General features: G+C 33.1%; 4 protein-coding genes across 4 annotated transcripts; 2 read left to right on the top strand and 2 right to left on the bottom strand.

The window, feature by feature from the left end:
* Nucleotides 1–5,814: 5,814 nt before the first annotated feature.
* On the bottom strand, nt 5,815–7,211 carry LOC139820863 (uncharacterized). Its single transcript, XM_071791449.1, has 3 exons — nt 6,821–7,211; nt 6,545–6,747; nt 5,815–6,459 (listed from the first exon to the last, which is right to left on the bottom strand). The coding sequence occupies exons 1-3, from the start codon at nt 7,209–7,211 to the stop codon at nt 6,007–6,009; spliced, it is 1,047 nt and encodes a 348-aa protein (XP_071647550.1). The 3' UTR covers nt 5,815–6,006.
* Nucleotides 7,212–7,493: 282 nt separating this feature from the next.
* LOC139820862 (uncharacterized) lies at nt 7,494–8,890 on the top strand. Its single transcript, XM_071791448.1, has 3 exons — nt 7,494–7,884; nt 7,958–8,160; nt 8,246–8,890. Exons 1-3 carry the CDS (start codon nt 7,494–7,496, stop codon nt 8,696–8,698), a joined length of 1,047 nt encoding a protein of 348 aa, XP_071647549.1. The 3' UTR covers nt 8,699–8,890.
* An 8,034-nt stretch (nt 8,891–16,924) lies between these two features.
* LOC139820537 (uncharacterized) lies at nt 16,925–18,097 on the bottom strand. The gene is made up of 3 exons (XM_071790907.1): nt 17,915–18,097; nt 17,624–17,789; nt 16,925–17,360 (listed from the first exon to the last, which is right to left on the bottom strand). The coding sequence occupies exons 1-3, from the start codon at nt 18,060–18,062 to the stop codon at nt 16,925–16,927; spliced, it is 750 nt and encodes a 249-aa protein (XP_071647008.1). The 5' UTR covers nt 18,063–18,097.
* A 132-nt stretch (nt 18,098–18,229) lies between these two features.
* Nucleotides 18,230–26,918, top strand: LOC139820861 (uncharacterized). Its single transcript, XM_071791447.1, has 15 exons — nt 18,230–18,353; nt 18,933–19,070; nt 19,418–19,534; nt 19,623–19,733; nt 20,184–20,291; nt 20,381–20,491; nt 20,570–20,662; nt 21,626–21,778; nt 21,897–22,094; nt 22,213–24,109; nt 24,341–24,375; nt 24,487–24,561; nt 24,672–24,755; nt 24,987–25,208; nt 25,388–26,918. Coding segments are annotated over exons 1-15 (3,375 nt in total). The 5' UTR covers nt 18,230–18,322; the 3' UTR covers nt 25,390–26,918.
* Nucleotides 26,919–27,425: the final 507 nt, after the last annotated feature.

Here is a 27,425-nt window from a genome sequence, read left to right as displayed (position 1 = left end):
TTATTTCGAATGCAAGATTTTAATAATCAAACGTTTTTAATAATCAAATATTTTCAAACTGCAAACGAGGGACAAGCAATATCATCTACACAGCATGTAGCCTTAAAATACTATGATCTTTTCATCAGCAGCACTAGCGTATAATTTGTCCGCCGACATTACGAATTTCTTCTGCAGCAACACATAAAATGTTAAACAGTTTCCTCGAATGGTTGTAACAACGTCTGTACTTGCATTATTAATTTGTTAAGGTATTGTTCACATTCTCATTCTAAAATAATAATCCTATTAAAAAATGTTTATTCTTCTTTAAAGAAAATGCTGTCTCAAATGTTATTCTTTCAAAAAATTTTGACAGACTTGGAAGAAAGAGTTAATTTATATATAGAGACAGAAACTTATCTTAACTTTTAAAATATATTTTAAATTTCTTTAATGCATATAATGCGCGTGTGAGTATGAAAGTGCAATTTGTTTTTCTAAATATGATAAATATCATTTTTTAAAAGCTTAATGACAATAATAATCAACGGCAAAACGTTTGTGTGTGATAAAAAATTTACAACATAAAAATACACAAATTTATATAATTAAATGTAAAATATGTCCGTTTAATTAATAATATTCACGATGTTTAGAAATACAAATTGGATTTTCATATTCACACGCGTGTGGCCGGGGCGTATTAAAAAAAGAGGTGTGGCCTCGGGGGGTAAATGATGCAAAAGCATGCAGACGTTGTTATAATCGTTCAAGAAAACTGTTCAATATTTTATGTGATTGTTGCAGAAGAAATTCGTAATGTCGGCGAATAAATTATACGCTAGTGCTTCTAGAGAAAATCGTAGTATTTTAAGACTACATGTTGTGGATCATTGCTGATCACTCGTTTGCAGATTGAAAATGTTAAACGTAATCTTGCATTTGAAGTCACGCTTATAACAGATAAATAAAAATCTTGTCTGTATTTCACATCACACTTGTGAAAGTTAAGCGTGTAATAAATCTGCAAAAAAAAATGTAAACGTGCAAAAAAACTTGTAAATAATATCACACACACACGCACACACAGTAGAAAATGTAAATAATTGATTTCCTTATTATTACATTTAAATATTAAAATTATTTTGTACCATATGCTTCTTCACACTTATATGTATGTAATTAATAACAATATGTTAATGACAAATAATAAATTACAAGGGCGTATTCTAGTTTGAAAGATCTTAAGGACGTTCTCCGAAAAATCGATTTTCTCTAGATTTTTTTAAAACTGTGAATATACATTAATTTAGGTGTGTTTTATGCGTGGTATAAATTTCAGTACCTCTTACGATATTAAAAATCGAGATATTGAGCTTCAAAGTTTCAACTTTTAACATGGAATTCCTATTCCTATTCCGAGCTATTGTAATATAGACATAATAAATTGTGAAACAAGTTTTCTCTAAATGTTTTTGAAAAACTAGTATATAATCCATAACAATAGAAATAATATGCGATAAGTGTCAATAACCTTGCGGTACGCGTTTTCGAGAAATACTAGTGTAAAGTACGCGATTTGATGAATTTTTCGCTCGGTTCAGGAATGACAAAAGAGGAGAGGCGTCAGTTATTACTTGGCAACGTCGCATGAGTTCTCACGCGTGAAGTTAACTTCTTATTTTTTAGTTGTTATATGTAATATTTTGTATATAAACAATGAAGGGTCAAAGCACATAACATGGCGTAGCGATATACGACGGTCGTAGTACTCGACCTGACAGATCAGGATACGCCAAAGTTTGTGCGTTACTTACGTCCACGACTACGACTGTCATATGTGCTTTGGCCCTAACTTTAGTAAAATAAATTTTTCTTTTTAGGCATGAATACAAGTTGAGCACGACTGGAGCCGGCGAAGGTCTTTAAAAATAGGTATTTTTCAGGAATTTTTAATTAGGTGAACGAAGAAAGCGAATAACATTAAACTTTGCATGTTCTTTTAATCTTATTTTAAGAATATATTTTTATTTTTTAAGTAAGAAAAATATTCTTATCTATGTTATATCTTGATCACTAAAAGACGTAAATAAGAGATGAAGTAAATGATTCTAGCTGTTCTAAATATCAGAAATGTAAAAACCAAAAACTTTCTTATTTAAAATAAGTGATGGCTATCGTCTGAACTAGAATAAACATTGTTTATTAGTTTTTTTTTTAATAAAATACTAATAAAATTTTGAAGAAAGTTATAATATTTTTAATAAAAAAGCCGCTTTTACACACACAAAATAGAAATATTGATTTAATTCTAGTTCAGACAATAGTCACACTTCTGCAGAATTAGAAATTTTAGAGAAAGAAAATTTTAGCTTTTTGTGTTTCAGATACCTAGAACAGCTAGAATTATTTACACCGTCTGTCATTTATAGTGACAAGGATATAACAGAAAAGAAGAGCATTTTTGTTACTTAAATAAAAATAAAATTTTAAAATAAGGTGAAGAAAACATGCAAAGTTTAACGTTATTCACTTTTTTTGTTTCCCTATAAAAAATTCCTGAAAAATATCTATTTTAAAGATATTTTAAATCAGAATACCCCCGTTATTAATTGTTTACATTCTCTTCCTGACGGAAGAGATTTTATCACCTCTCAATATAAATATAAAATTTATCTTGTCATGGTTTCATTCGATTACTCCGGCGTTTTTATATTTGTGATTCAATTAGATTTTATTGTTTATTTTGTTTATATTATTAGGAAATTGTTTAATGTTTTAGTCTAGTAGACTAATGTTTAATGTTTTAGTGTGTTAACTGAAACATTATCATAGTTTTTTATATTTATATCTTCTTCTTTTATATTCATAGTAATCCGTTCCGAAGAAGACTAAAATTATAATAAGTACAGTCGAAATGTTATCCACGTGTATTGTTTATTTAATAAAATGTTTTTATTTTTATCCAATATCCTTTTGTTGTTGCTTGTAATTTAGCCGTAATTTGGCCAATTAAACATGCATAGGTAAAATAAATTTAATGAGAGTAAAAGAACATTATAAACTACAATTATTTCTCATAGTTAATAATATAATTATTGGTATGCATTTAAATATTACACGTAAATATTATTATGCTAAAGTAAAGGTTTTTAATGTAAGACTTTTTTAGATAGAAAAGCATATGTATAGAACCGTGATTTTTATACATTACATTTGCGAATTTTAATTTTTAAGTTTATAAATATTTATTTAATTAATTATATTTGCAATCTTTATACAGGGTGCCCCTGAATTCTTGGTACTTTTTTCATATTTAGATAGAGCGAGCCAAACTGAGTCGAAAAGTCATGTACCATTTTGCAATTTTCGCAATAGTTGACGAGTTATTAATGATTAAAAATCGCCGTATTAGCCCGCCCTCCGCCAAATCCAAGCGCGCGGCGAGATGCGGCCGCCCCGCGGTCGGCGCGCGGGCAGTTGTTTACTACGAGCGGCGCGTAACGCCGGGCCCCTGTCCTAAGCGATGATAGTTTCTCTCCTTTTTTTTAAATAGAAATAAAATTTTCTAACAACATAGAACATTTTTTTGTGCGTACGTATGTACATACGTGTGTACATGCATACAGAAAAATATCAATTGTGCTGCTTAAAAAAGCGATTACTCAATTTACTTTTTTTTTTTTTTTAGTAAGTAACGGTTGTCTTTAAGAAAGAATATTTTCTTGATAATAGTCTTAAAATGTACAAATTTTAGAAAGAGTCTTTATCATGTGCTATGTACTCGAAAGAAGAATTTATATTTCTTCAAAGAACATAATAAAAATTTTATCAAAGAAAAGTCAAAATAATAAATAAAGTAATATGAGGACCCTCGAGATTAAAATAGGAGAAGGCTATGACGGTCAGACGCAGATCACAGTGCGTAATATCAGAAATAAGTGATTTATTCGTCGTTTTGATACATTACATCGATCCGTACGTTTCGGCTCAGTTTTGAGCCATCTTCAGCGGTAGTTACAGAAATTAAGTTACACGTTCTCCGTACCGTATGGTGAGTTTACTGATTCAAAGTATCAGAAACATAGACCAATTGATCCATATCTGTAAATTTGTTCAATTAATGTTGAGATATTAAAAAGATCCCTTAGGAAACTCACCATTCGGTCTGAAAAACGTGGAATACAGAGCCATGTATACATAATAAATACTCTCTGCGAGAAGTTTTGACGATCTTATCGACACGACACATGCACAGCAATGATATGAAAGGTTTTGCAAGAAGAGGCATGTCGTAGGTCAACACACCGGCGAGGATTATAACAAAGCACGATTTGACACCGTCTCAAAATGACACGGATTTTTTGCATCATGCATATGTCACGGTTTTGAGCAAATTGTAATCCATGCTCATGAACTTTGGTCGTTGGCAAATCGGGGTTTTACTATTGGTACATGCAATATTGTGACGGTGTCAAATCGTGCTTTGTTATAATCCTCGCCGGTGTGTTGATCTACGACATGCTTCTTCTTGCAAGACCTTTCATATTATTGTGTGTCGTGTCGACAAGATCGTCAAGTCTTCTCGCAGAGAATAGATATTCATTATGTACGCATGGCTCTGTATTCCATGTTTTTCAGACCGAATGGTGAAGTTTCCTAAGGGATCTTCTTAATATCTCAACATTAATTGAACAAATTTACAGATATGGATCAATTGGTCTATGTTTCTGATACTTTGAATCAGTAAACTCACCATACGGTACGGAGATCGTGTAACTTAACTTCTGTAACTACTGCTGAAGATGGCTCAAAGCTGAGCCGAAACGTACGGATCGATGTAATGTATCAAAACGACGAATAAATCAGTTATTTCTGATATTACGCACTGTGATCTGCGTCTGACCCTCATAGCCTTGACTTGTCCTATCAAAATAATTAGCAAATCAAATGTTTGTTTTAATTTTATATTCTTAACTGAAGAACTGAATAATTAGAATGTAGAATATTATTTATTTTAAGTAATATTATCAAGAAAACATTTTTTATAAAGATCATCGTTTATACTTAAAGAAGAGAAAACTGAGTAATTGGTTTTCTTAGCACTAGAATGATATTTTTTTACTCTGTGCGTATACGGCACGCCATTTTACTATTTAATATCATCATAAAAATTCTATCAAATTAAATCGATACTTAAAGAAAAGAAATTATTATTATGTGTCTAGACTTACTTATAATTCATCGAATTATTGTTAAGCTGTAATTGAAAATGCAGAATTAAAATTATGTCTAGACAAAATATTAATTCTGAATTTATTTTACGTTATGACATAAAAAATTTTCGGGAATTAAAATTATGTACATAATTGTAATTCCCGAATTTTACTTATGTACGCAATTTTAATACTTGAATTTCTATTATGTACACACAATCGTAATTCTGGAATTACTTTTTTTCTTTTGGTAAGTAACGGGGTTCTTTAAGAAAGAATATTTTCTTGATAATAATCTTAAAATGTATTCATCACAAATTTTAGAAAAAGTCTTTATCATGTACTGGAAAAAAGAATTTATACTCCTTCAAAAAACATTATACTATTTTATCAAAGAAAAGTCAAAATAATAAGCAAATCAAATTTTTGTTTTAATTTTATATTTTTAATTGAATAGTTAAACAATTAGAATTTAGAATATTATTTGTTTTAAGTAAAGAGAGTGATGAGTGTATTTTAAGATTATTATAAAAATGAAATATTCTTTGCGAAGATGACCGTTAAAAGAAGGGAAATGGAGTAATTGGTTTTCTTAGCACTAGAATAATATTTTTTGCGTGTGAATTGTGCATGAATAGCAATCGCGATATAAGATCGCGAGCCAAAAAATAATTTTTTTTTCTGTGGCAAGAAAATGATAGAGCGCTATCATTTCCACACCACCTTGCGGTAGATAGCATGGCGCATTTTTTTTTAAGTGGTATCCCCAGTAGGTCTAATCCACTTTGCATTAAAATATTTTCATATTTTAATGTAAGAACTGTTCGAAGTGCCTTCCTCCTTCTCGTATACAGAGTTCGGCCCTTCGAATGATATTGCGCGTCGAGCGGTGCGCCATTTCCGGCGTGATGGTACCGAAAGCTGCGAGAATTTCTTCTCGTACCTCAGCTTCTGTACCACCACGCCTGTGCTCGATTAAATCTTTGATGTAACCCCAAACGAAATAGTCGAGCACGTTAAGATCCGGCGACCGCGCCGGCCAAATTATTGGTCCACCTCGACCCATCCATCTACCCGGATATCGCGCGTCTAAAACATTTCGCGCCTGTCGCGAAAAATGCGCGGGAGCCCCGTCGTGCTGGAAAATGAGCTCTTCCCGTTCACGAAGGGGAACGTCTTCGAGAAGACCGGGCAACTCATGTTCCAGAAACCGCGCGTAAACTTCCCCGGTTAAACGTGGCGGGAGAATGTAGGGACCGATCTGAAAATCATAGAAAGAGTGTAATTTGAAAAAACTGTGAGGGATACAAAGACGGACTTTTTTAACTCATAAACTTACTACTTACAATTCGGTTCGCTTTTATTCCTGCCCAAACATTTATCGACCAGCGATATTGGAACGCGCCTTGGCGAATGGCGTGCGGATTTTCACCTCTCCATAATAAAAAATTATGGGAGTTAAACACTCCATTTGGTGTGAAGGTCGCTTCGTCCGTCCACAGGATGCGGTCGGGGAAAAGAGCGTTCCGCCGACACTGCGCGAGGAACCCTGTGGTGTATTTCGCCGATAATTAATATTTGTTAAAAGCAGCGTAAACATTAAAGAAAGATGATAAAAGTACCTTCACAATAATAGATGCGCTGCTCTGCATCTCTTGCAAGAAGTTGCTGCACCCGTTGATAATGATACGGGTGCAATCCGTCCTGACGTAGAACCCGATGTACGACGCTTTGGGAGAGACCAAGCATACCAGCGACACGGCGTATGGTAGGTCGTCTCTGGGGGTTCTCGGGATCGTCCTCGAAATCCTCGAATATTTGGAGGATTCTTTCTTCGTCGACTACGCGACGTTGCAACGGCGCACCAGCATTTCGCCAATTGGGCATAAGAGATCCTGTCTCTCTGGCGCGTCGGACACATCCCAAAATCACGTTGTATCCGGGATGTCGTTCACGCTCGGGGAATCGTTCCGCGTAGAGTCGAACGGCGGCACGGACGTTTTCTCCAGCCATTCCATACGTAATTAGCATATCTGTATACTCTTGAGCAGTATACATTTTCTCACAATTTATCAAAATATTAGCGAGAATGCACGCACGTCGGACGCTTAGGTACGACTCGTGGAGCGACAAACAACAACGTTAAAACAAAAGATATTTTGCAAACGTTGTTGTTTGTCGCTCCACGAGTCGTACCTAAGCGTCCGACGTGCGTGCATTCTCGCTAATATTTTGATAAATTGTGAGAAAATGTATACTGCTCAAGAGTATACAGATATGCTAATTACGTATGGAATGGCTGGAGAAAACGTCCGTGCCGCCGTTCGACTCTACGCGGAACGATTCCCCGAGCGTGAACGACATCCCGGATACAACGTGATTTTGGGATGTGTCCGACGCGCCAGAGAGACAGGATCTCTTATGCCCAATTGGCGAAATGCTGGTGCGCCGTTGCAACGTCGCGTAGTCGACGAAGAAAGAATCCTCCAAATATTCGAGGATTTCGAGGACGATCCCGAGAACCCCCAGAGACGACCTACCATACGCCGTGTCGCTGGTATGCTTGGTCTCTCCCAAAGCGTCGTACATCGGGTTCTACGTCAGGACGGATTGCACCCGTATCATTATCAACGGGTGCAGCAACTTCTTGCAAGAGATGCAGAGCAGCGCATCTATTATTGTGAAGGTACTTTTATCATCTTTCTTTAATGTTTACGCTGCTTTTAACAAATATTAATTATCGGCGAAATACACCACAGGGTTCCTCGCGCAGTGTCGGCGGAACGCTCTTTTCCCCGACCGCATCCTGTGGACGGACGAAGCGACCTTCACACCAAATGGAGTGTTTAACTCCCATAATTTTTTATTATGGAGAGGTGAAAATCCGCACGCCATTCGCCAAGGCGCGTTCCAATATCGCTGGTCGATAAATGTTTGGGCAGGAATAAAAGCGAACCGAATTGTAAGTAGTAAGTTTATGAGTTAAAAAAGTCCGTCTTTGTATCCCTCACAGTTTTTTCAAATTACACTCTTTCTATGATTTTCAGATCGGTCCCTACATTCTCCCGCCACGTTTAACCGGGGAAGTTTACGCGCGGTTTCTGGAACATGAGTTGCCCGGTCTTCTCGAAGACGTTCCCCTTCGTGAACGGGAAGAGCTCATTTTCCAGCACGACGGGGCTCCCGCGCATTTTTCGCGACAGGCGCGAAATGTTTTAGACGCGCGATATCCGGGTAGATGGATGGGTCGAGGTGGACCAATAATTTGGCCGGCGCGGTCGCCGGATCTTAACGTGCTCGACTATTTCGTTTGGGGTTACATCAAAGATTTAATCGAGCACAGGCGTGGTGGTACAGAAGCTGAGGTACGAGAAGAAATTCTCGCAGCTTTCGGTACCATCACGCCGGAAATGGCGCACCGCTCGACGCGCAATATCATTCGAAGGGCCGAACTCTGTATACGAGAAGGAGGAAGGCACTTCGAACAGTTCTTACATTAAAATATGAAAATATTTTAATGCAAAGTGGATTAGACCTACTGGGGATACCACTTAAAAAAAAATGCGCCATGCTATCTACCGCAAGGTGGTGTGGAAATGATAGCGCTCTATCATTTTCTTGCCACAGAAAAAAAAATTATTTTTTGGCTCGCGATCTTATATCGCGATTGCTATTCATGCACAATTCACACGCAAAAAATATTATTCTAGTGCTAAGAAAACCAATTACTCCATTTCCCTTCTTTTAACGGTCATCTTCGCAAAGAATATTTCATTTTTATAATAATCTTAAAATACACTCATCACTCTCTTTACTTAAAACAAATAATATTCTAAATTCTAATTGTTTAACTATTCAATTAAAAATATAAATTAAAACAAAATTTGATTTGCTTATTATTTTGACTTTTCTTTGATAAAATAGTATAATGTTTTTTGAAGGAGTATAATTCTTTTTCCAGTACATGATAAAGACTTTTTCTAAAATTTGTGATGAATACATTTTAAGATTATTATCAAGAAAATATTCTTTCTTAAAGAACCCCGTTACTTACCAAAAGAAAAAAAGTAATTCCAGAATTACGATTGTGTGTACATAATAGAAATTCAAGTATTAAAATTGCGTACATAAGTAAAATTCGGGAATTACAATTATGTACATAATTTTAATTCCCGAAAATTTTTTATGTCATAACGTAAAATAAATTCAGAATTAATATTTTGTCTAGACATAATTGTAATTCTGCATTTTCAATTATAGCTTAATAATAATTCGATAAATTATAAGTATGTCTAGACATAATAATAATTTCTTTTCTTTAAGTATCGATTTAATTTGATAGAATTTTTATGATGATATTAAATAGTAAAATGGCGTGCCGTATACGCACGAGTAAAAAAATATCATTCTAGTGCTAAGAAAACCAATTACTCAGTTTTCTCTTCTTTTAAGTATAACGATGATCTTTACAAAAAATGTTTTCTTGATAATATTACTTAAAATAAATAATATTCTACATTCTAATTATTCAGTTCTTCAGTTAAGAATATAAAATTAAAACAAAAATTTAATTTGCTAATTATTTTGATAGGAGAAGTCAAGGCTATGAGGGTCAGACGCAGATCACAGTGCGTAATATCAGAAATAACTGATTTATTCGTCGTTTTGATACATTACATCGATCCGTACGTTTCGGCTCAGCTTTGAGCCATCTTCAGCAGTAGTTACAGAAGTTAAGTTACACGATCTCCGTACCGTATGGTGAGTTTACTGATTCAAAGTATCAGAAACATAGACCAATTGATCCATATCTGTAAATTTGTTCAATTAATGTTGAGATATTAAGAAGATCCCTTAGGAAACTTCACCATTCGGTCTGAAAAACATGGAATACAGAGCCATGCGTACATAATGAATATCTATTCTCTGCGAGAAGACTTGACGATCTTGTCGACACGACACACAATAATATGAAAGGTCTTGCAAGAAGAAGCATGTCGTAGATCAACACACCGGCGAGGATTATAACAAAGCACGATTTGACACCGTCACAATATTGCATGTACCAATAGTAAAACCCCGATTTGCCAACGACCAAAGTTCATGAGCATGGATTACAATTTGCTCAAAACCGTGACATATGCATGATGCAAAAAATCCGTGTCATTTTGAGACGGTGTCAAATCGTGCTTTGTTATAATCCTCGCCGGTGTGTTGACCTACGACATGCCTCTTCTTGCAAACCTTTCATATCATTGCTGTGCATGTGTCGTGTCGATAAGATCGTCAAAACTTCTCGCAGAGAGTATTTATTATGTATACATGGCTCTGTATTCCACGTTTTTCAGACCGAATGGTGAGTTTCCTAAGGGATCTTTTTAATATCTCAACATTAATTGAACAAATTTACAGATATGGATCAATTGGTCTATGTTTCTGATACTTTGAATCAGTAAACTCACCATACGGTACGGAGAACGTGTAACTTAATTTCTGTAACTACCGCTGAAGATGGCTCAAAACTGAGCCGAAACGTACGGATCGATGTAATGTATCAAAACGACGAATAAATCACTTATTTCTGATATTACGCACTGTGATCTGCGTCTGACCGTCATAGCCTTCTCCTATTTTAATCTCGAGGGTCCTCATATTACTTTATTTATTATTTTGACTTTTCTTTGATAAAATTTTATTATGTTCTTTGAAGGAATATAAATTCTTCTTTCGAGTACATAGCACATGATAAAGACTCTTTCTAAAATTTGTACATTTTAAGACTATTATCAAGAAAATATTCTTTCTTAAAGACAACCGTTACTTACTAAAAAAAAAAAAAAGTAAATTGAGTAATCGCTTTTTTAAGCAGCACAATTGATATTTTTCTGTATGCATGTACACACGTATGTACATACGTACGCACAAAAAAATGTTCTATGTTGTTAGAAAATTTTATTTCTATTTAAAAAAAAGGAGAGAAACTATCATCGCTTAGGACAGGGGCCCGGCGTTACGCGCCGCTCGTAGTAAACAACTGCCCGCGCGCCGACCGCGGGGCGGCCGCATCTCGCCGCGCGCTTGGATTTGGCGGAGGGCGGGCTAATACGGCGATTTTTAATCATTAATAACTCGTCAACTATTGCGAAAATTGCAAAATGGTACATGACTTTTCGACTCAGTTTGGCTCGCTCTATCTAAATATGAAAAAAGTACCAAGAATTCAGGGGCACCCTGTATATTATAAACTTCTAATATATATACATATATATATTTATTTATAAATATAAAAAATAAAATTTGTAAATATAAACGCAAATGTAACGTATAGCGCATCGTCAATTTGCCAACTCGAGACTCGGCACTCGGCGAGACACGAGACACGAGACGCGAAACCGAAATGCGTGGCATTGTGGTATAGCCGGCGCGTGCTAACGGCAACGCCGCGCCGGCAATGTCCCAGCTCAAGAAAAAAAGAGACAGTAGATCGTATGTCTGTCCTTCTCTCCCCGCTCGAAGCTTGCCGAGTGCCGAGCGTACACGAACAGAAGAGGGGCTTGCGCGACCAGCATATCCCCTCCATCTGAATAGTTCGGACACGAACCATAGCACGGACACGAACCATGTGTGTACCGTTACCGAGCGTAACGACGTAGTTGACGTCCACTTTCTCAGGCGGCGCGTCAGTATACGTCCGCTGGAACGGAATGATCCCGGTGGCCGCTCTCAGGTTTCTCTCGGTACATACATGAACGTTGCAGATAAACATCTGTTTATTTACTATTTAACACTTTACATATATGGCTGGATTCGGGGAGCGCGCTATTAGCGCTATTTGCTTGTTCTATCCTTGTTTTACACCTGATGAGCGATAAAGACAGAATGATGCAATAGCGCTAATAGCGCGCTCCTCGAATGCAGCCTATATCATACGTCGAACTAAGAACGGCACATGAGCGTTGAGTCACCAAAAAGTCACTAGGACTAAAGTTACTAGATAATTTACAAGTTATTAAGGGTCGGCAGGAAACCCAGGCAAACTCAGATGCACTCAGGTGCACTTTATGCACTAAGTGTTAAACTGCACTTTACTCCGTATTTTATTTATTATATTCGGGGTTGTACGGCCGTACGTTTTCGAATCGAGCAACGCGATTGGTCGAAATCTTACTGTTACGTTCTACGAAAAGTGTGTGTGGCCAGCTTTAGCGTCAACGCTGAATGTTGAATAAATTCAACTTCATTTCTTGACCTTAATAGCGTCAAAGCGAAGCCACGTGACCCTAAAAATAATATTTTTTATTTTTTTATATATATAAATAAATTTATATATCTATATAAATAAAATATATTATTTCTAAAGATTTTTGCTCGCTGAAAATGAGCGTCAAGCGTCAACATAAAATAGCACCTTAATGATTATTGGCCTTTACTAAAGCCTTTTGTACACGATACTAGAAATCGGTCCGAGTTTCGGTTTAAGCCAATCAACTTGCAGCTCTTACAGAAAAGCAGCAGTTTCATTGGCTTAAACCGAAACTTGGACCGATTTCTAGTATCGTGTACACAAAGCTTTATATCCCAAAATCTAGACCAATTAGACTGAGTTTCCACTGAGTGCGTCATGCGTCGCGTTATCACAAGTTAACCAATCAAAACATCCCATTTTATTACATTACTTGTGACGGGATGTTTAGATTGGTTAACGACAGACGACGCGACGCATAACGCGCTCAGTGGAAACTCAGCCTTAGGGCTAAGACACAATGACAAAAATAAAGAATAAGATAAAGGAATAAGGAATAAGTCCCGGTCTACAATAGGTGTTTTAAGCCCTAAGCCTTAAAAATTGTTCAATCACAGTTGAATTTGAGGAGAATAATTGACTGTGATTGGTCAATTTCTTAGGGCTTAAAACACCTATTGTAGACTGGTACTACGTTTACGCGAGCGTTACTTCTGTAGTGACTTATAATAATTCACCCGTTTACGCGGAGTAAATTATCGTAAGTTACTACAAAATTCCGTTTACGCAAAGGAATTATCGTAAGTTATTACAGAAATAAAGTTTCCGTCACGTTGGAAATTCTGTGCCTATTGCCTGTTGCCAACCAATCATAGCATTCGAATTTTTTAGGTTGTAATTAAGGAGGTTCTACAGACAATGAATGTATCTAAAAATTGGAAAAAACTTTATGAACGTATAAATTGAGATGCGAGAAAAGTGCTCGAAAAATTTTAGCATCGGTTACCGTGTAAAAATTTGCAAAAATGAATTTTGAAATCACAGTTTTTAACATAAGCTACATATGGCAGAGGGGCTCTTGGAGACAGGAAACGAGATATTAATTATATAAAAGCGACCTACCAGAGATTCAAAAAACGGAGCTTTTATAGATCTTAAACTAACCTTTTCAGAAATATCGAGAAAAACAAGGGTTATCGCGTAAAATTTTGTGATATTGGCTATTGAAACAGGCCATATCACAGTTCACGTAGCGTGCTTCGAATAACAAGGGAGATTTGGCAATGTCGCAGCGACTGCACCCGCGCGAAAAGTGTACAGCCAGTACAGCATTACAGTATGACAGCACCTCAAACTTAAGCACCTAACGTTTACGAGCGCTTACAGAGAAGTACTCGCTCTAGAATTATGTGAAACTGTGAAATTACCACGGTCATATGAGCAGAACTGTCAAGTTCGCGACGTTACCACATTTTCTTCCATTATAAGCCGCCAGAGTCAAAAGAGCACTTACACGATATTTTTAATTATTCCTCGTTTCGACTAATATGGGTATGATATAAGCTCTAACGTCATCAAAATTCACGAAAATATTTTATGAATACTTAGAATCGATGAATTTGAAGATTTTCTCTTCATCTCTCAACTGACTAGAGAGTACCTGTAGAACCTCCTTAACGATTTTTTGGTTATTTCCTGTTCCTATTGCCTGTTGTCTGGCATTGTGCAAGGGGCTTAACGCTCGCGTAAACGTAGTATACGACTAAGGGAATGTCGCATCTCACTTCAGTACACGTGTACATTAAAGTGAGATGCCTTATTCCTTAAGCGAGGAGCACACATTTCTGCACAACGCATAATGCGTAAGCATAAGAAAATTGGTTGGTCCATACACAGCGCATGCGCATATGGCTTCTGCTTTCTGCTTATGGCTCCTGCAATTTTATGTGCTTCCACCTTTACGTTGACAAATTACTCAACCGTTGTGCAACTGTTGTGTTGTCTGAACGCACTCGTAGTAAAAGAAATGTTTTGCTGAACGCAGTCACTCGTGGCTCTAGTAAACAGCTATTTCAAATACGTGAAAAGGCGGGTAAGAGGTCATTAGAACACATCGGTCACAAGAAAGAAAACGTGCCTTATAAATAAGAGATAATATTAAGAGTACTTTTCCAATATGTACGCCTTAAGGCGCGGGTCCAATGGAGATCCGTAAACCTAACCCTAACCGTAAGACCGTAACCGTAAGAAATCGCCTCCTATCGTCTACAATGACAGCCCATAATCGTAACGAAACGTAACATAAAGAACCGTAAATCCATAACGCGAATTCGTCTTTGAATCGATTCTAACCTCTGTGTTAACTTTTACAAAGTGCAGAAATTTCGCTATAATGGATATTTACCGTGTTAGAAAAACAGCTCTTGTGGCTATTAACTTAGTTGCGGTAATTCTGCACTTATTCCGGAAAAAGAAGAAAAGGTTAAACGAAAATATTGGGTTCGGCCAATGTTATTACAGCGGAAGCAAAAAGGCCATTTTCATACTCTCTTTCAATTTATGAAAGACAATGACGATGAACAGTTTTTCAAATTTACTAGAATGACTGTTTTACAATTCGAAAGACTATTAGAATTAGTACAAGAGTCTCTGACAAAGAGAAGTATTTGAGAGCCTCTATCGCCGGAACATCGATTATGTATTACTTTGTAGTAAGTATATTTTGTAATACTTTCAATGATTTATGTGTTTTTTTAAACTATTATAACATATTTTATTTTACGAATATTTTATTTTATAGTTATCTTGCTCATGGTTGCAGTATGCAAACTGTTGCATGGAACTTTTACGTGTCAAAATCAACTGTGAGCAAAGTTATCCGTGACACTTGTAAGATTATATGGGACAAGTTATCGCCTATATGTTTGCCAAGACCTACTGCTGACGATTTCAGAAGGTACTCACGAGATTTCCAAGAGTTGTGGAATATGCCGAATTGTTTCGGGGCGATTGATGGAAAGCACATCGTTGTACAAGCTCCTTACAATACTGGGACCAGTTTCTTCAATTATAAAAAAACATTCAGCATTGTGTTAATGGCAGTTTGTGATGCTAACTACATTTTTACTCTTGTTGATGTTGGTGCTTTTGGTTCACAAAGTGACGGAGGAGTCTTTAAAGAATCAGCTTTTGGAATAGCTCTTGATAACAACGAACTGGAAATACCAGACGATAGCTGCTTACCAGAAACCGACACAAAGTTTCCATATTATATGGTTGCAGATGAAGCGTTTCCTTTGAAAAGCTATATTATGCGACCATATCCTGGAACTAAATTGGACAAAACACAAAAAACTTTCAATTACCGTCTTTCTCGAGCACGACGTGTTATCGAAAACTCTTTTGGCATTTTGGCCAGTCGTTGGCGAATCTTCCGATCAACAATTATTGCACATGTTGATACTGCGGAATGGATTGTGTGTGCAGGATTGTGCCTTCATAACTTCCTCCGGATGTCAGAATTAATCTCAAAATCAGAAAATGCTACGTACTGTCCTCCAAATTACGCTGATACATGGGACAACAATGGGAATGTCATATCTGGACAGTGGAGACAATGCGAAGAGAATATCATCTTTAGGAACATGGGAAGAATGGGAGCTAATAATGCTACACGCAAGAATGTTACCTTACGTGACACGCTTGCCGAGTACTTAATTTCTCCAGAAGGCGCAGTTTCGTGGCAAGAAGCATATATTACGAGAGGATCATTTTAATTGTACAACTCGCGAAAATATTAACTATTTAGAACGACGTATATTTTGCAGAATGTTTATTATCATTAAATAACAATCTTATTACGTATTACACATTGTATCTTTAATAAACTTTGGATAACAGCTACATTACAAGTCTCTGTTATAATAATATAATAAACTGCTACATTTATAACATTTTTATGCTGTTTATTTATGTAACATTCATTTATGAAAAGAAATTCGTACATTGCACAAAATTATAGTAGAGATAGTTTGAAAGTTTTGAAATCATTAACAGCCGACAATTTTAAAAGTGTTTAGACTCATTTACACATGTGATTGTACTTTAACAACACATAAAACTAAAACTTATTTCTTTGGATTAAATCACATTCATTAATACTATTCTAAAAAAGTACTTTTCTAATTGGAAAGCTTGGACTTATATATTATGTCCTATCTGTATAGTATATATATAGTATATTTACAGCTAATATAAGTATGTAATAACAGTTTTACAAAAAATAAGTAACTTTTAAAAATAAGAAACAAAACCAACTTCTTTGGATAGAATCACAAAATAAAAAAAATAAAATACTGTTTACTCTGAGTCAGATTCCAGTTCTAGCATGATGGTGTGGATTTTGGAACGAGCGATTTTTTGCTTTTTCTTCGACATTTTCTTCAATTGACTGTACGTAGTCATGCAAAAGTTATAGGCAACATTATCGCTCTTTGTCAGCAGATTCACATAGTCCTTTTACACTCTGTAATGCTTCAGAAACAACTTGTAAAGTATCATCATTGACACTTACATTGGTTTTTACACTTTTTCTTGTTTTGTCATTTACAATGTCTGTATATGTTTTATTGACAGCTGAAGTCTTAACATTCAGTACATTGACATTATTTTCATCCGATGGTTCCATTTTTATTTTCAACAAATCTGATTCTTTGAGCTCATTTCTCACTTGTGGTGTTTCATGCTTGCTTTTGTTATGCTCTACAATTTTCAGATATTCCATCACATCTGGATCGTCGGTCTCTAGCGCATCCCATGTAGTAGATTCTTCAGATGGTGACAAGCTTCTTTTCAAAACATTCCCACGTGTAGATTCTTCAGATGATGACAAGCTTCTTTTTAAAACATTCCCACGTGTCCTGAAATAATTGGAAAATACTTTTTTTACATGCGTATTTATTGTATGTGTAAGAAACATACAAATTTAATTAAGAAACGTACAAATGCGGATAAAAACTTCTATTCGCATGTATGTTTTTGTTAAATATTTTTACTATACGAAGTCAATTTTCAGCAAACTGCATTGCAAGGACACAGTGTGTAAAAAGGCTAAATATAAATACATAATATAATAAATTTAGTGAACATACTTGAATGGATAATATTTACATAAATTACATACCTTCTACTTTGAACATGAGGTTCTAAGAACTGCAGAGCTTTATACAGATGACTAGGCGTTGACTGTTTTGAGGATCCTGAACCGGATGGAAGCCTTGCTTTTAAAGAACGTCTCTCACGAACAAAACGTTCTCGCAATTGGCTCCATCGGTGTTCGCAGTCAGCAGCTGCATAATAATATATATGATTAAATTATAGTACACAATACGTATAAACTGTTGTATTACTATAGAACTAAATAAATAAATAAATAAATAAATAAAAAAACTGATAATGACATACATGTACATACCTGTTGCATTCAACGCTTCTGCAATGCTACACCACGAATTTTGTGATTTTAATTTGTCTTTGTAATCGGGACTGCTTTTATTGTATAAATGAGAACATTTCTCCACCAATTCAATTAAACGTTGGTCCGTCAAGTCCATTGTAAACATATAACCTCACACCCGTTCTGAATGTAACGTTCTGAACTAACCTCTCTTCGTTACCATAACCGTGGTACGTGCCGTGGTATGTAAAAGTTCAAATAAACCAACTTTTACGGTTACGGTCTTACGGTTAGGGTTAGGTTTACGGATCTCCATTGGACTTGCGCCTTTTACTCAAATTTGATGATGGTATTAATTACGTATGTAAGTCAAACAGGATTGTTGTTAATAAAAGCATTACGAAAGCAAAGTATAGTGATGGGCGTATGTATACGGCAAATGTTTTAGCAAGAAATGGTAAGCAGCAAAATTTTTCATAAGACGTAAGCCTGATTGCACCAACTTCACATAATATTTAACCTTAGCTTAACTCGCTATTCGTCTCTCTCTAAAAGGTTAGTTCCCATCAGGTAGCAAGCACTCGTCATTTTGACGCCAATTGACGTCAAAAGTTTGTCATTTTGACGTCTTTTGACGTCAATTGACGTCAAAATGACGAGTGCTTGCTACCTGGGTTAGAAAGAGAAACACACACACACACACACAAAGTGAATTAAGTTACGATTAAATATTATGTGACTTAGGTGCAATCGGGCCTCATATTAAGTTAACTGTAAATTATTAAAATTATATAGAAATCTTGATGTAAAGGAATTAAAACTATACAGTTGAATTGTGCAATATGTATGATATTTGTCTATTATAATAGTGTCAAGTCTTACAATTAGTTTATACATTGTTATCAATATATATGTTACACTTATATCAATATCATAGTAGATGTTATTAAATAATTAATTTTACAAAATGCAAAAAGAAAATTAATTAAATGAAAAAATCAGCAACATATTAAAACAAATTTATCTTATTTTACAGACAATAAAAAAATATTAAATGAAATATTAAAAAACATAAATAAAGAAAAACCTTATATCATATGTAAAAGAATTCAGTTTAATAGTACAGACAAAGTCAATACATATGTCGAAAATAATGACGTTCAAGTACTTGCAGGTAAATTTCCTTCATATTGATAAATTTCATGACTGCTATTTTATCATAAATGTTTGATAGTATATAATGCAGTCTAAATTATTACTTCTATATTAGATATTAATACAAGAATAAGATTGGTAAACATACACAAAAAAAAACTATATAAAAGATGTAACATAATGATGTAAAGTAATGATGTTCAAATCTGTATTATTTTTGTATTAATAATTCATATGAAAGTGACAAGCCAGACTTATACATTATTAACCAGTACTTTAGATTAATTTTCTAAATATTGTCTAATTTCATAATTATTTTAGCATATATTTAATTAATAATAATTTTACCTATTACTGTTATATCAGATAAAAATACAAGGATAAGTAATACAAGAATGTGTGTCAATGAAAACATACACAATGGAGAGGCTGATACACGGAGACAAGATGATTCTTTGAAAAATCATGTTCGAATACCGTTAGGTGATTTTCTTAACTATTGTATAATTTTTTAGTACTTTAGTATAAATATTTAATAACAATATAACTTGGCTCTTTACTTTCATATCAGATACTAACACAAGGATACTGTGTGTCGACGAAAACATGCACAACAAAGATGCTGATGTACAAAGAGAGGACAGTGGTTTTTTAGGAAATAATGGCGTTCAAGTACCGTTAGGTAATTTTTTCAACTATTGTCTAATTTTATTATTACTTCGGTACAAGTGAAAGAGTAGAAGATTGAGAGTTTTAATTAATTAATAGCTGTATTATTTATAAAGTATTAGTTAAATCTAAATTATTAATTAAAGTTGTATAGAAACCTTGATGTAAATTTTGAATTAAAATATTACAGTTGAATTGTGCGCTATGTATGATATTTGTCTATTGTAATAGTGTCAAGTCTTACAATTAGTTTAAACATTGTTATCAATATATGTTACACTTATATCAATATCATAGTAGATGTTATTAAATAATTAGTTTTACAAGATGCAAAAAGAAAATTAATTAAATAGAAAAATCAGCAACATATTAAAACAAATCAATCTCATTTTACAGATAATAAAAAAATTAAATAAAATATTAATAACAACAATATAACTTTGGTTTTTTACTTTTATATCAGATACTAACACAAGGACACTGTGTGTCGACGAAAACAAACGCAACGAAGATGCTGATGTAGAAAAAGAGGACAGTTCTTTGAGAAATAATAATGTTCAAATACCGTTAGGTGATTTTCTTAACTATTGTCTCAGTTTATTATTTTTTTGGTATAAGTATTTAATAACAATATAACTTGACTTTTTACTTTTATATCAGATACTAACACAAGGATACTGTGTGTCGATGAAAACATGCACAACAAAGATGCTGATGTACAAAAAGAGGACAGTGGTTTTTTAGGAAATAATGACGTTCAAGTACCGTTAGGTAAATTTCTTAAATATTGTCTAATTTTCTTATTATTTTGTTATAAATGTTTAGTAATAATTTTTATTGTTATATTAGATACCAATACAAAATTAATGTGTGTCGATGAAAACATGCATAACAATAATACAGAGGCTGGTATGGAAAATTTTGAAGTTTTAATGTCCGTTGGTAAGTTATTATTATTTATTTGATTCTTTTCTTGCGGGTTAGAATAAACTTTCGTTTTAAAACATATTTAATAATTAAATTTAGATAATTGTTATTAATATATCAATTACATAACTATTTCATTATGTCATTTTAAAGAGTAATCTCAGATTACGGTAAAATTGTGTTTTAAAATTTAGTGTTTAAATATTTTTAACAATATATTTAATTATTGGTTTATAACGATGTTTTACTTACAAAATATTCCTCGTATGCTATGATTGATTTATATATTAATTTCATCAAAATATATAATATTTTGATTATGGTTTTAATCTTATAATAAATTATATTTCTCACTTAAAAAGAAAAATCGGCAAATGAGAGTCAAGCGCTGTTCTTAGTGCACATATATTTTCGTATATTAGAATAAATTAAATACAGTGTCTGGACGTTTCGACTCTATTTTGAGTCATTTTCAACGGTATAAAATTAACGAGATAAAATGCAAAAATTCAAAAATCCTTTGGTGACGACCCATAGAAAATTCAGGTGTCATCCACAGCGGTTACACAGCCGAGTGATGTATTCCGGTCTATTTCTCATCCAAAAGAAGTCAACCAGTGTAGAACGAAAAATGCACATGTTCCAAAAAGATGTCACACAATAAAAAAGAATTAATAAAATTAAAGTTAAAATCAATTTAGTCAAAAGACAGTCAATCGGATCTTTTGATATTAATGCCTCTGAGTCCGAAAGTAAAATGCCCCGGCACTTTATCTCGTTAATTTTATACTGTTGAAAATGACTCGAATAGAGTCGAAATGTCCGGACACTGTATTTAATTTATTCTAATATACGAAAATATATGTGGACTAAGAACAGCGCTTGACTCTCATTTGCCGATTTTTCTTTTTAAGTGTCATATTCGAGAGTCTAACATTTAGTTTTTAATGTCTTAATTATATTTCTGTTTACATGTAGATGTAGATGTGATAGATGCAGCAGATATATACATAGAAGGTATGAATACACCCTTCATAGAAGATACAAATACAATCGTATCTAGTGGACAAATAATTAATCCAGTGTCATCTCCTTCATCTCAAGTACCTTCTTCAATATCTACATCACATAGTATGTAGACTAGATGCATTTTCAAATTTAATACAAAATGTAACTTGCATTCAAATGAAGGATATTGAAGCTATATATATTAATTCATATATTTATTTTATTTATTCATGTATCTTAGATGTTAATAAAGATGAAGAAAACAGTAGTGACTCAGAATATTTGCCATCTGAAGATGAAATACGTTCATTAGAACGTAATGAACATAATGAATCACCTTTCATAGAAGGTACGAATACAATCGTATCCAGTGGACAAATAATTAATCCAGTGTCATCTCTTTTATCTCAAGTACCTTCTTCAATATCTACATCACATGGTATGTAGACTAGATGCATTTTCAAATTTATACCAAAATGTAGCTTGCATTCAAATGAAGGATATTGAAGCTATATATATTAATGCATATATTTATTTTATTTATTCATGTATCTTAGATGTTAATGAAGGTGAAGAAAACAGTAGTGACTCAGAATATTTGCCATCTGAAGATGAAATACGTTTATTAGAACGTAATGAACATAATGAATCACAAAAGAGAAAAACTGTTTTAAGTAAAACTGTCTCTTCAGTATCAAGTGCAGATGTCTCGGCAGAAAATATTGGCACATCTGCGTGCAATGATGAAAATATGTATGTAGAAAAGTCTAATGTAATAACAAAACATAATTATTGTTATTTTTGCTTAAAATTGCAAACTCAAATTTCGCGACACTTAGAAACTGTACACCGCAATGAACCTGAAGTTAAAAAGTTTGCCGTTTTACCTAAAGGTAATCCAGAAAGAAAAAAAATAATAGATATTATTCGAAAAAATGGTAATTTCAAGTTCAACACAATGTCAGAAAATAATAATGGAAAACTTATTGTATGCAGACGTCCTAACGCAAAATATAATAAGTCTGCAACAGACTTTATAGCATGTGCCAAATGTAAAGGTTTTTTCGCAAAAACAACCATACGACATCATTCACGATCTTGCCTTAAAACAGATTTTAGCAAAAATAGATGCATTATGATTATGGGTAGAAAAGTGACTTGCAGAATACATCATTTAGCAAATGATACATTAAAGAAAATAGTGTTTCCAGTGATGAGAGAGGATGAAGTAACAAGAATTATACGATACGATGAATTGCTAATATTATATGCAAATAAGTTATGTATCAAGTATAACACACAACACCAGCATGACATGATACGTGCAAGGTTGCGACTTCTCGGTCGATTCCTTTTAGCATTGAAAAAAATAAATACAAGTGTTGAAGATTTCAAATCACTTTATCATCCGAGAGTATACGACGATTGTATTTCTGCAATCAATATAGTAGCTGGATATGTTAAGGAAGAAAACATTTACAAATCCCCAGCAGTAGCAGCTAATTTATCAACGTTACTTAAACATGTAGGAAATGTGCTAATTACAGAGTACATAAAGAGAGATGATTCAGAAAAAAAGAAATTAGCGAAAGATTTTCTAAAGCTATTAGTTGTGGACATTGGAACAAGCGTTAATAAAACAGTCATTGAAACACAGTCAGCTCAGAAAAGACATAAAAAAATAAATCTCCCGTCAATTCATGATATTCAAAAGTTATACAAGCATTTAGAGCAAGTTAGAACCGAGGCTTATATGGAACTAGAAAAGTCATTTTCTTATAAAAATTGGGTTTCTTTAGCAGAGGCAACGCTGACTTCAATCCACGTGTTCAACAGACGACGGGCAGGAGAAATGGAGCGAGTGCTTATTAATGATTTTAAGAACTGTGAAAAAATAAATGAAGATATGTATACTGATATTTACACTTCATTATCAGAGCAGAACCAAAAAATAGCACAAAATTATAGTAGATTTTGCATAAGAGGAAAATTGGGTCGCACTGTACCCGTATTATTAACGAATGAACTACTTAAATGTATTAATCTGATTTTACAACTTCGTGAAAAAGCTGAAGTGCCGAAGAAAAACCCATATGTTTTTGGATTACCCGGTTATAATAAAAATAGATACAGATATCTAAGGGCCTGCCTTTTAATGCGTAAATTTGCACAAGAATGCAATGCAAATGAATCATCAAGTTTACGGGGTACTATTTTACGAAAACACGTGGCAACTCATTGCATACAATTGAACCTTACTGATATTGACGTTTCCGATCTTGCTACATTCATGGGTCATGCAGAAAAAATACATCGAGAGCATTATAGGCAACCCCTAGCAAGCAGAGATATCCTTAAAATATCACAATATTTGGAAGCCGTCCAAGGTATACAAAATTTGAACGAATCTGAAAGTGAAGAAGACGAAAAAGATGAAAGAGACGAAGTCTTTAAGTAATTATATAAATATTTTATACAATAATTTAATTTTTTTTATTAGAGAGCATTATAGAAACTAAATGAGGTGAAAAGTTAAAGATGTTACATAATATTTTTGAATTATCGAAATAATTCAAATTATATATATCTATATAAAAAAAAATTGTTTGCTGAAGTAATATATACTTTTTTGGATTTAGAAAGAAATACATACTTGAAAAAAAAGAAAGAATTAGTACAAAATAGTGCGGAAAGTGCAAATCAAGAAGAACAGATCACTTGTTTAATGAAAGATTCCAAAAATATTACATGCTAATTAATTTAATTTTTTACCTTGTGTGTGTTAATTGAAAATTTACTTGTTTTTAATGGTGACAAATTATTTATTTCAGATATATCGTCATGTAACACCTCTAATGATGATATAATAAATGAGATAGAAGAAAATAATAAACGTAAAAGTTCCAGTAAGTATTTCTAATAAAATACAGTATTATTTTAATTTTTTTTTGAAAAATGTTTTTTATTTTGAACACGTTCGTATTTATTTTTAATGCTGATAAAATATTGGTTTTAGGAAAATGTTTAAGATATGACACGTCCAACGATGACATACGTGACATGAATAAGACACAAAAAAATAATAAACAAAAAAGATCTAGTGAGTATTTTGCATAGTTTTATTAAAATTCATATGTCGGCATTTTTAACATAAACACATTTTCACTATTTTCCTTATAATTCTACTAGTTTTTAATAAAATGAAAAGTGGAATTATATTTTATTTTTATATTTTAGTATTTTTTTATTTATGTCTATTTTTAAGATTCATCATTTATCAATTTCAATATGTATGCACTATTTTAATAATATAATGTTTCTTCTCTTCTAGCATCTCCTTATGGCAAAACCAAGAGGCAGCGCTGGACACACGAAGAAACAGAAACAGCTCTACGAGTATTTGCCATACATATGAAGAACTTAACGCTACCAACTTTTCGAGAAATTCAAGAAGTCAAAAAGAACTATAGTTGTTTATCTCACCGGACGTCGCCACAAATAAAAGCATGGATAAATAATAAGCAAAAACCCCTAAAAGCTGTACGGCCAAAATGTGAGTAATACCATTTTGGTAACTAATTAGCAAGTATTTTTAATTGTTATTTACTACTTGGCATTAACATTCATGATAAATATATAATAAATATAATATTCATAAAAATGGATTAAAGTCTTATCTCGCTGTTAGATTCATAATGATTTCAAATTGATTACTTTTATTTATTTTTGTAGAAAGTTGGCCATGATGAAACTTTTCTATGATATGTTCCAGTAAATGTATCATCTTCAGATATATATTAAAATAGATATTAAGATAAATATTAAGGTAGATATATATTCAGATAGATATTAAGATAGACATTAGGATGGGCATTGAGACAAATATGAAGCTAGATATTAATATACACATTTTTTTATGATAGATATTACAATAGACATTAATGGACAATAACAATAATATAGTGCAAATCTCGATTTTGTGCAATTATAAAGAGTACAAAATAAGCCAAATGTTAAAGTCTAACAATAAAAAGTTCTAAATGTCGTGTTGTATCTTAAATCTTGCCTTTGAGCAGGAAAGTTCCGAAATGGTTTATTTCTTGAAAAGAGAAAATGACATGTACGCTTTACACTTTGATTGTATTACTTCAGATAGTTATAATATGCGATATTTCTTTTCTTAAGTAGAATTACATTATAAGACTGGGATTTACTACATATTTATGATTATAAAATATGTGTTGCAAATTTAATTTGGTATTATGATATACATTAAGATATATATTACGATGGAAAATAAGAATATAGTGCAAATTTCGATTTGGTGCAATTATAAAGAGTCCAGAATAAGTAAAATGTTAAAGTCTAAGAAGAAGTGTTCAATGTCATGTTGTATCTTAATTCTCCTGTCTTTGAGCAGGAAAGGTCCGAAACGGTTTATTTCTTGAAATAAGAAAATGACATGTACGCTTTACACTTTGATTGTATTATTTCAGGTAGTTACAATATGCATTAGGAGATTTGTTTTCTCAAGTAGAATTACGCTATAAAACTGAGATTTACTACATACTTATGATTATCGAATATGTGTTATTATAAGATGGACATTAAAATAGGCATTAAAATAAATATTAAGACAAATATTAAGAGATTACTCGAGTTTGTTTCATAAAAAAAAAATACAAAATAAGTTAAATGTTGCAGTCTAAAAGAAAGTTTTCATTGTCATGGTCTATGTTAAATTTTATTTCTGAACGGAAAAGTTCTAAAATATTTTATTTTTTGAAAACAAAAAAGGATGTATACTTTATGCTTTACGGTTTGATGGTATTATTTTAGATAGCTGCTTTACATTGTGTATTATAAATAATGTATGAGTTTTTTGTTAAGTAAAATTACACAATACGGCTTGAATTTATGACATATTTATGATTATCGAATGCATATTACAGATTTAAATATATATTATGCTAAACATTACAGTAGACTTAAGATAGATATTAGTTAGAAGTTTTAATAAACATTAAAATGTTAAAATGAACATTAAGCTAGATATTACAATAGATATTAAGATGGACAATAACAACATAGTGCAATTTTTAATTTTGTGCAATAATTAAAAGTACAAAATAAGCCAAATGTTAAAATCTAAGGGAAAGTATACTGTCCACAATATTGATTGTATTATCTTATATATGATTGTGTTATAATATGTATTATGTTACAATATGTATTATGATAATGTGTGTCCTGCTAAGTAAAGTTACACAATACAAATTGGATTTATGATTTATTTATTACTATGAAATATGCATTACAGATTTACGTAGATACTAAGAGAGTAATATAGTTATAGAAATATAGATATTGATATAAATGCTAAGATAGACATCGAGCAACGCGATTGGTCGAAATCTTACTGTTACGTTCTATGAAAAGTGTGTGTGGCCAGCTTTAGCGTCAACGCTGGATGTTGAATAAATTCAACTTTATTTAACAGCGTCAAAGCAAAGCCACGTGATTGTAAAAATAATATTTTTTATTTTTATATATATAAAATCAATTTATATATCTATATAAATAAAAAATATTATTTCTGAAGATTTTTGCTCGCTGAAAATGAGCGTCAAGCATTAACATGAAATGGCACCTTAATGATTAATGGCCTTTACTTAGATCCCAAAATCTAGACCAATTAGGCTGAGTTTCCACTGAGCGCGTCATGCGTCGCGTTATCACAAGTTAACCAATCAAAACATCCCATTTTATT

This window comes from Temnothorax longispinosus, chromosome 10 (genome assembly GCF_030848805.1).
Source record: "Temnothorax longispinosus isolate EJ_2023e chromosome 10, Tlon_JGU_v1, whole genome shotgun sequence".
Classification (NCBI taxonomy): domain Eukaryota; kingdom Metazoa; phylum Arthropoda; class Insecta; order Hymenoptera; family Formicidae; genus Temnothorax; species Temnothorax longispinosus.
Note: the sequence above shows the minus strand (reverse complement) of the source record. Positions and strands in the feature narration are given on the sequence as shown.

Excerpts from the sequence above, each read along its gene's own strand:
- LOC139820863 (XM_071791449.1), bottom strand. The coding sequence starts at position 7,211 with ATGGCTGGAGAAAACGTCCGTGCCGCCGTTCGACTCTACGCGGAACGA. Across the intron at positions 6,748-6,820 it reads GCGCATCTATTATTGTGAAG|GGTTCCTCGCGCAGTGTCGG; the intron begins GTACTTTTATCA and ends AATACACCACAG. Across the intron at positions 6,460-6,544 it reads GAATAAAAGCGAACCGAATT|ATCGGTCCCTACATTCTCCC; the intron begins GTAAGTAGTAAG and ends TATGATTTTCAG.
- LOC139820862 (XM_071791448.1), top strand. The coding sequence starts at position 7,494 with ATGGCTGGAGAAAACGTCCGTGCCGCCGTTCGACTCTACGCGGAACGA. Across the intron at positions 7,885-7,957 it reads GCGCATCTATTATTGTGAAG|GGTTCCTCGCGCAGTGTCGG; the intron begins GTACTTTTATCA and ends AATACACCACAG. Across the intron at positions 8,161-8,245 it reads GAATAAAAGCGAACCGAATT|ATCGGTCCCTACATTCTCCC; the intron begins GTAAGTAGTAAG and ends TATGATTTTCAG.
- LOC139820537 (XM_071790907.1), bottom strand. The coding sequence starts at position 18,062 with ATGTTTACAATGGACTTGACGGACCAACGTTTAATTGAATTGGTGGAG. Across the intron at positions 17,790-17,914 it reads AGAAGCGTTGAATGCAACAG|CTGCTGACTGCGAACACCGA; the intron begins GTATGTACATGT and ends ATTATTATGCAG. Across the intron at positions 17,361-17,623 it reads CCTCATGTTCAAAGTAGAAG|GACACGTGGGAATGTTTTAA; the intron begins GTATGTAATTTA and ends CAATTATTTCAG.
- LOC139820861 (XM_071791447.1), top strand. The coding sequence starts at position 18,323 with ATGTATACGGCAAATGTTTTAGCAAGAAATG. Across the intron at positions 20,663-21,625 it reads TGAAGTTTTAATGTCCGTTG|ATGTAGATGTGATAGATGCA; the intron begins GTAAGTTATTAT and ends GTTTACATGTAG. Across the intron at positions 24,562-24,671 it reads TAATAAACGTAAAAGTTCCA|GAAAATGTTTAAGATATGAC; the intron begins GTAAGTATTTCT and ends TATTGGTTTTAG.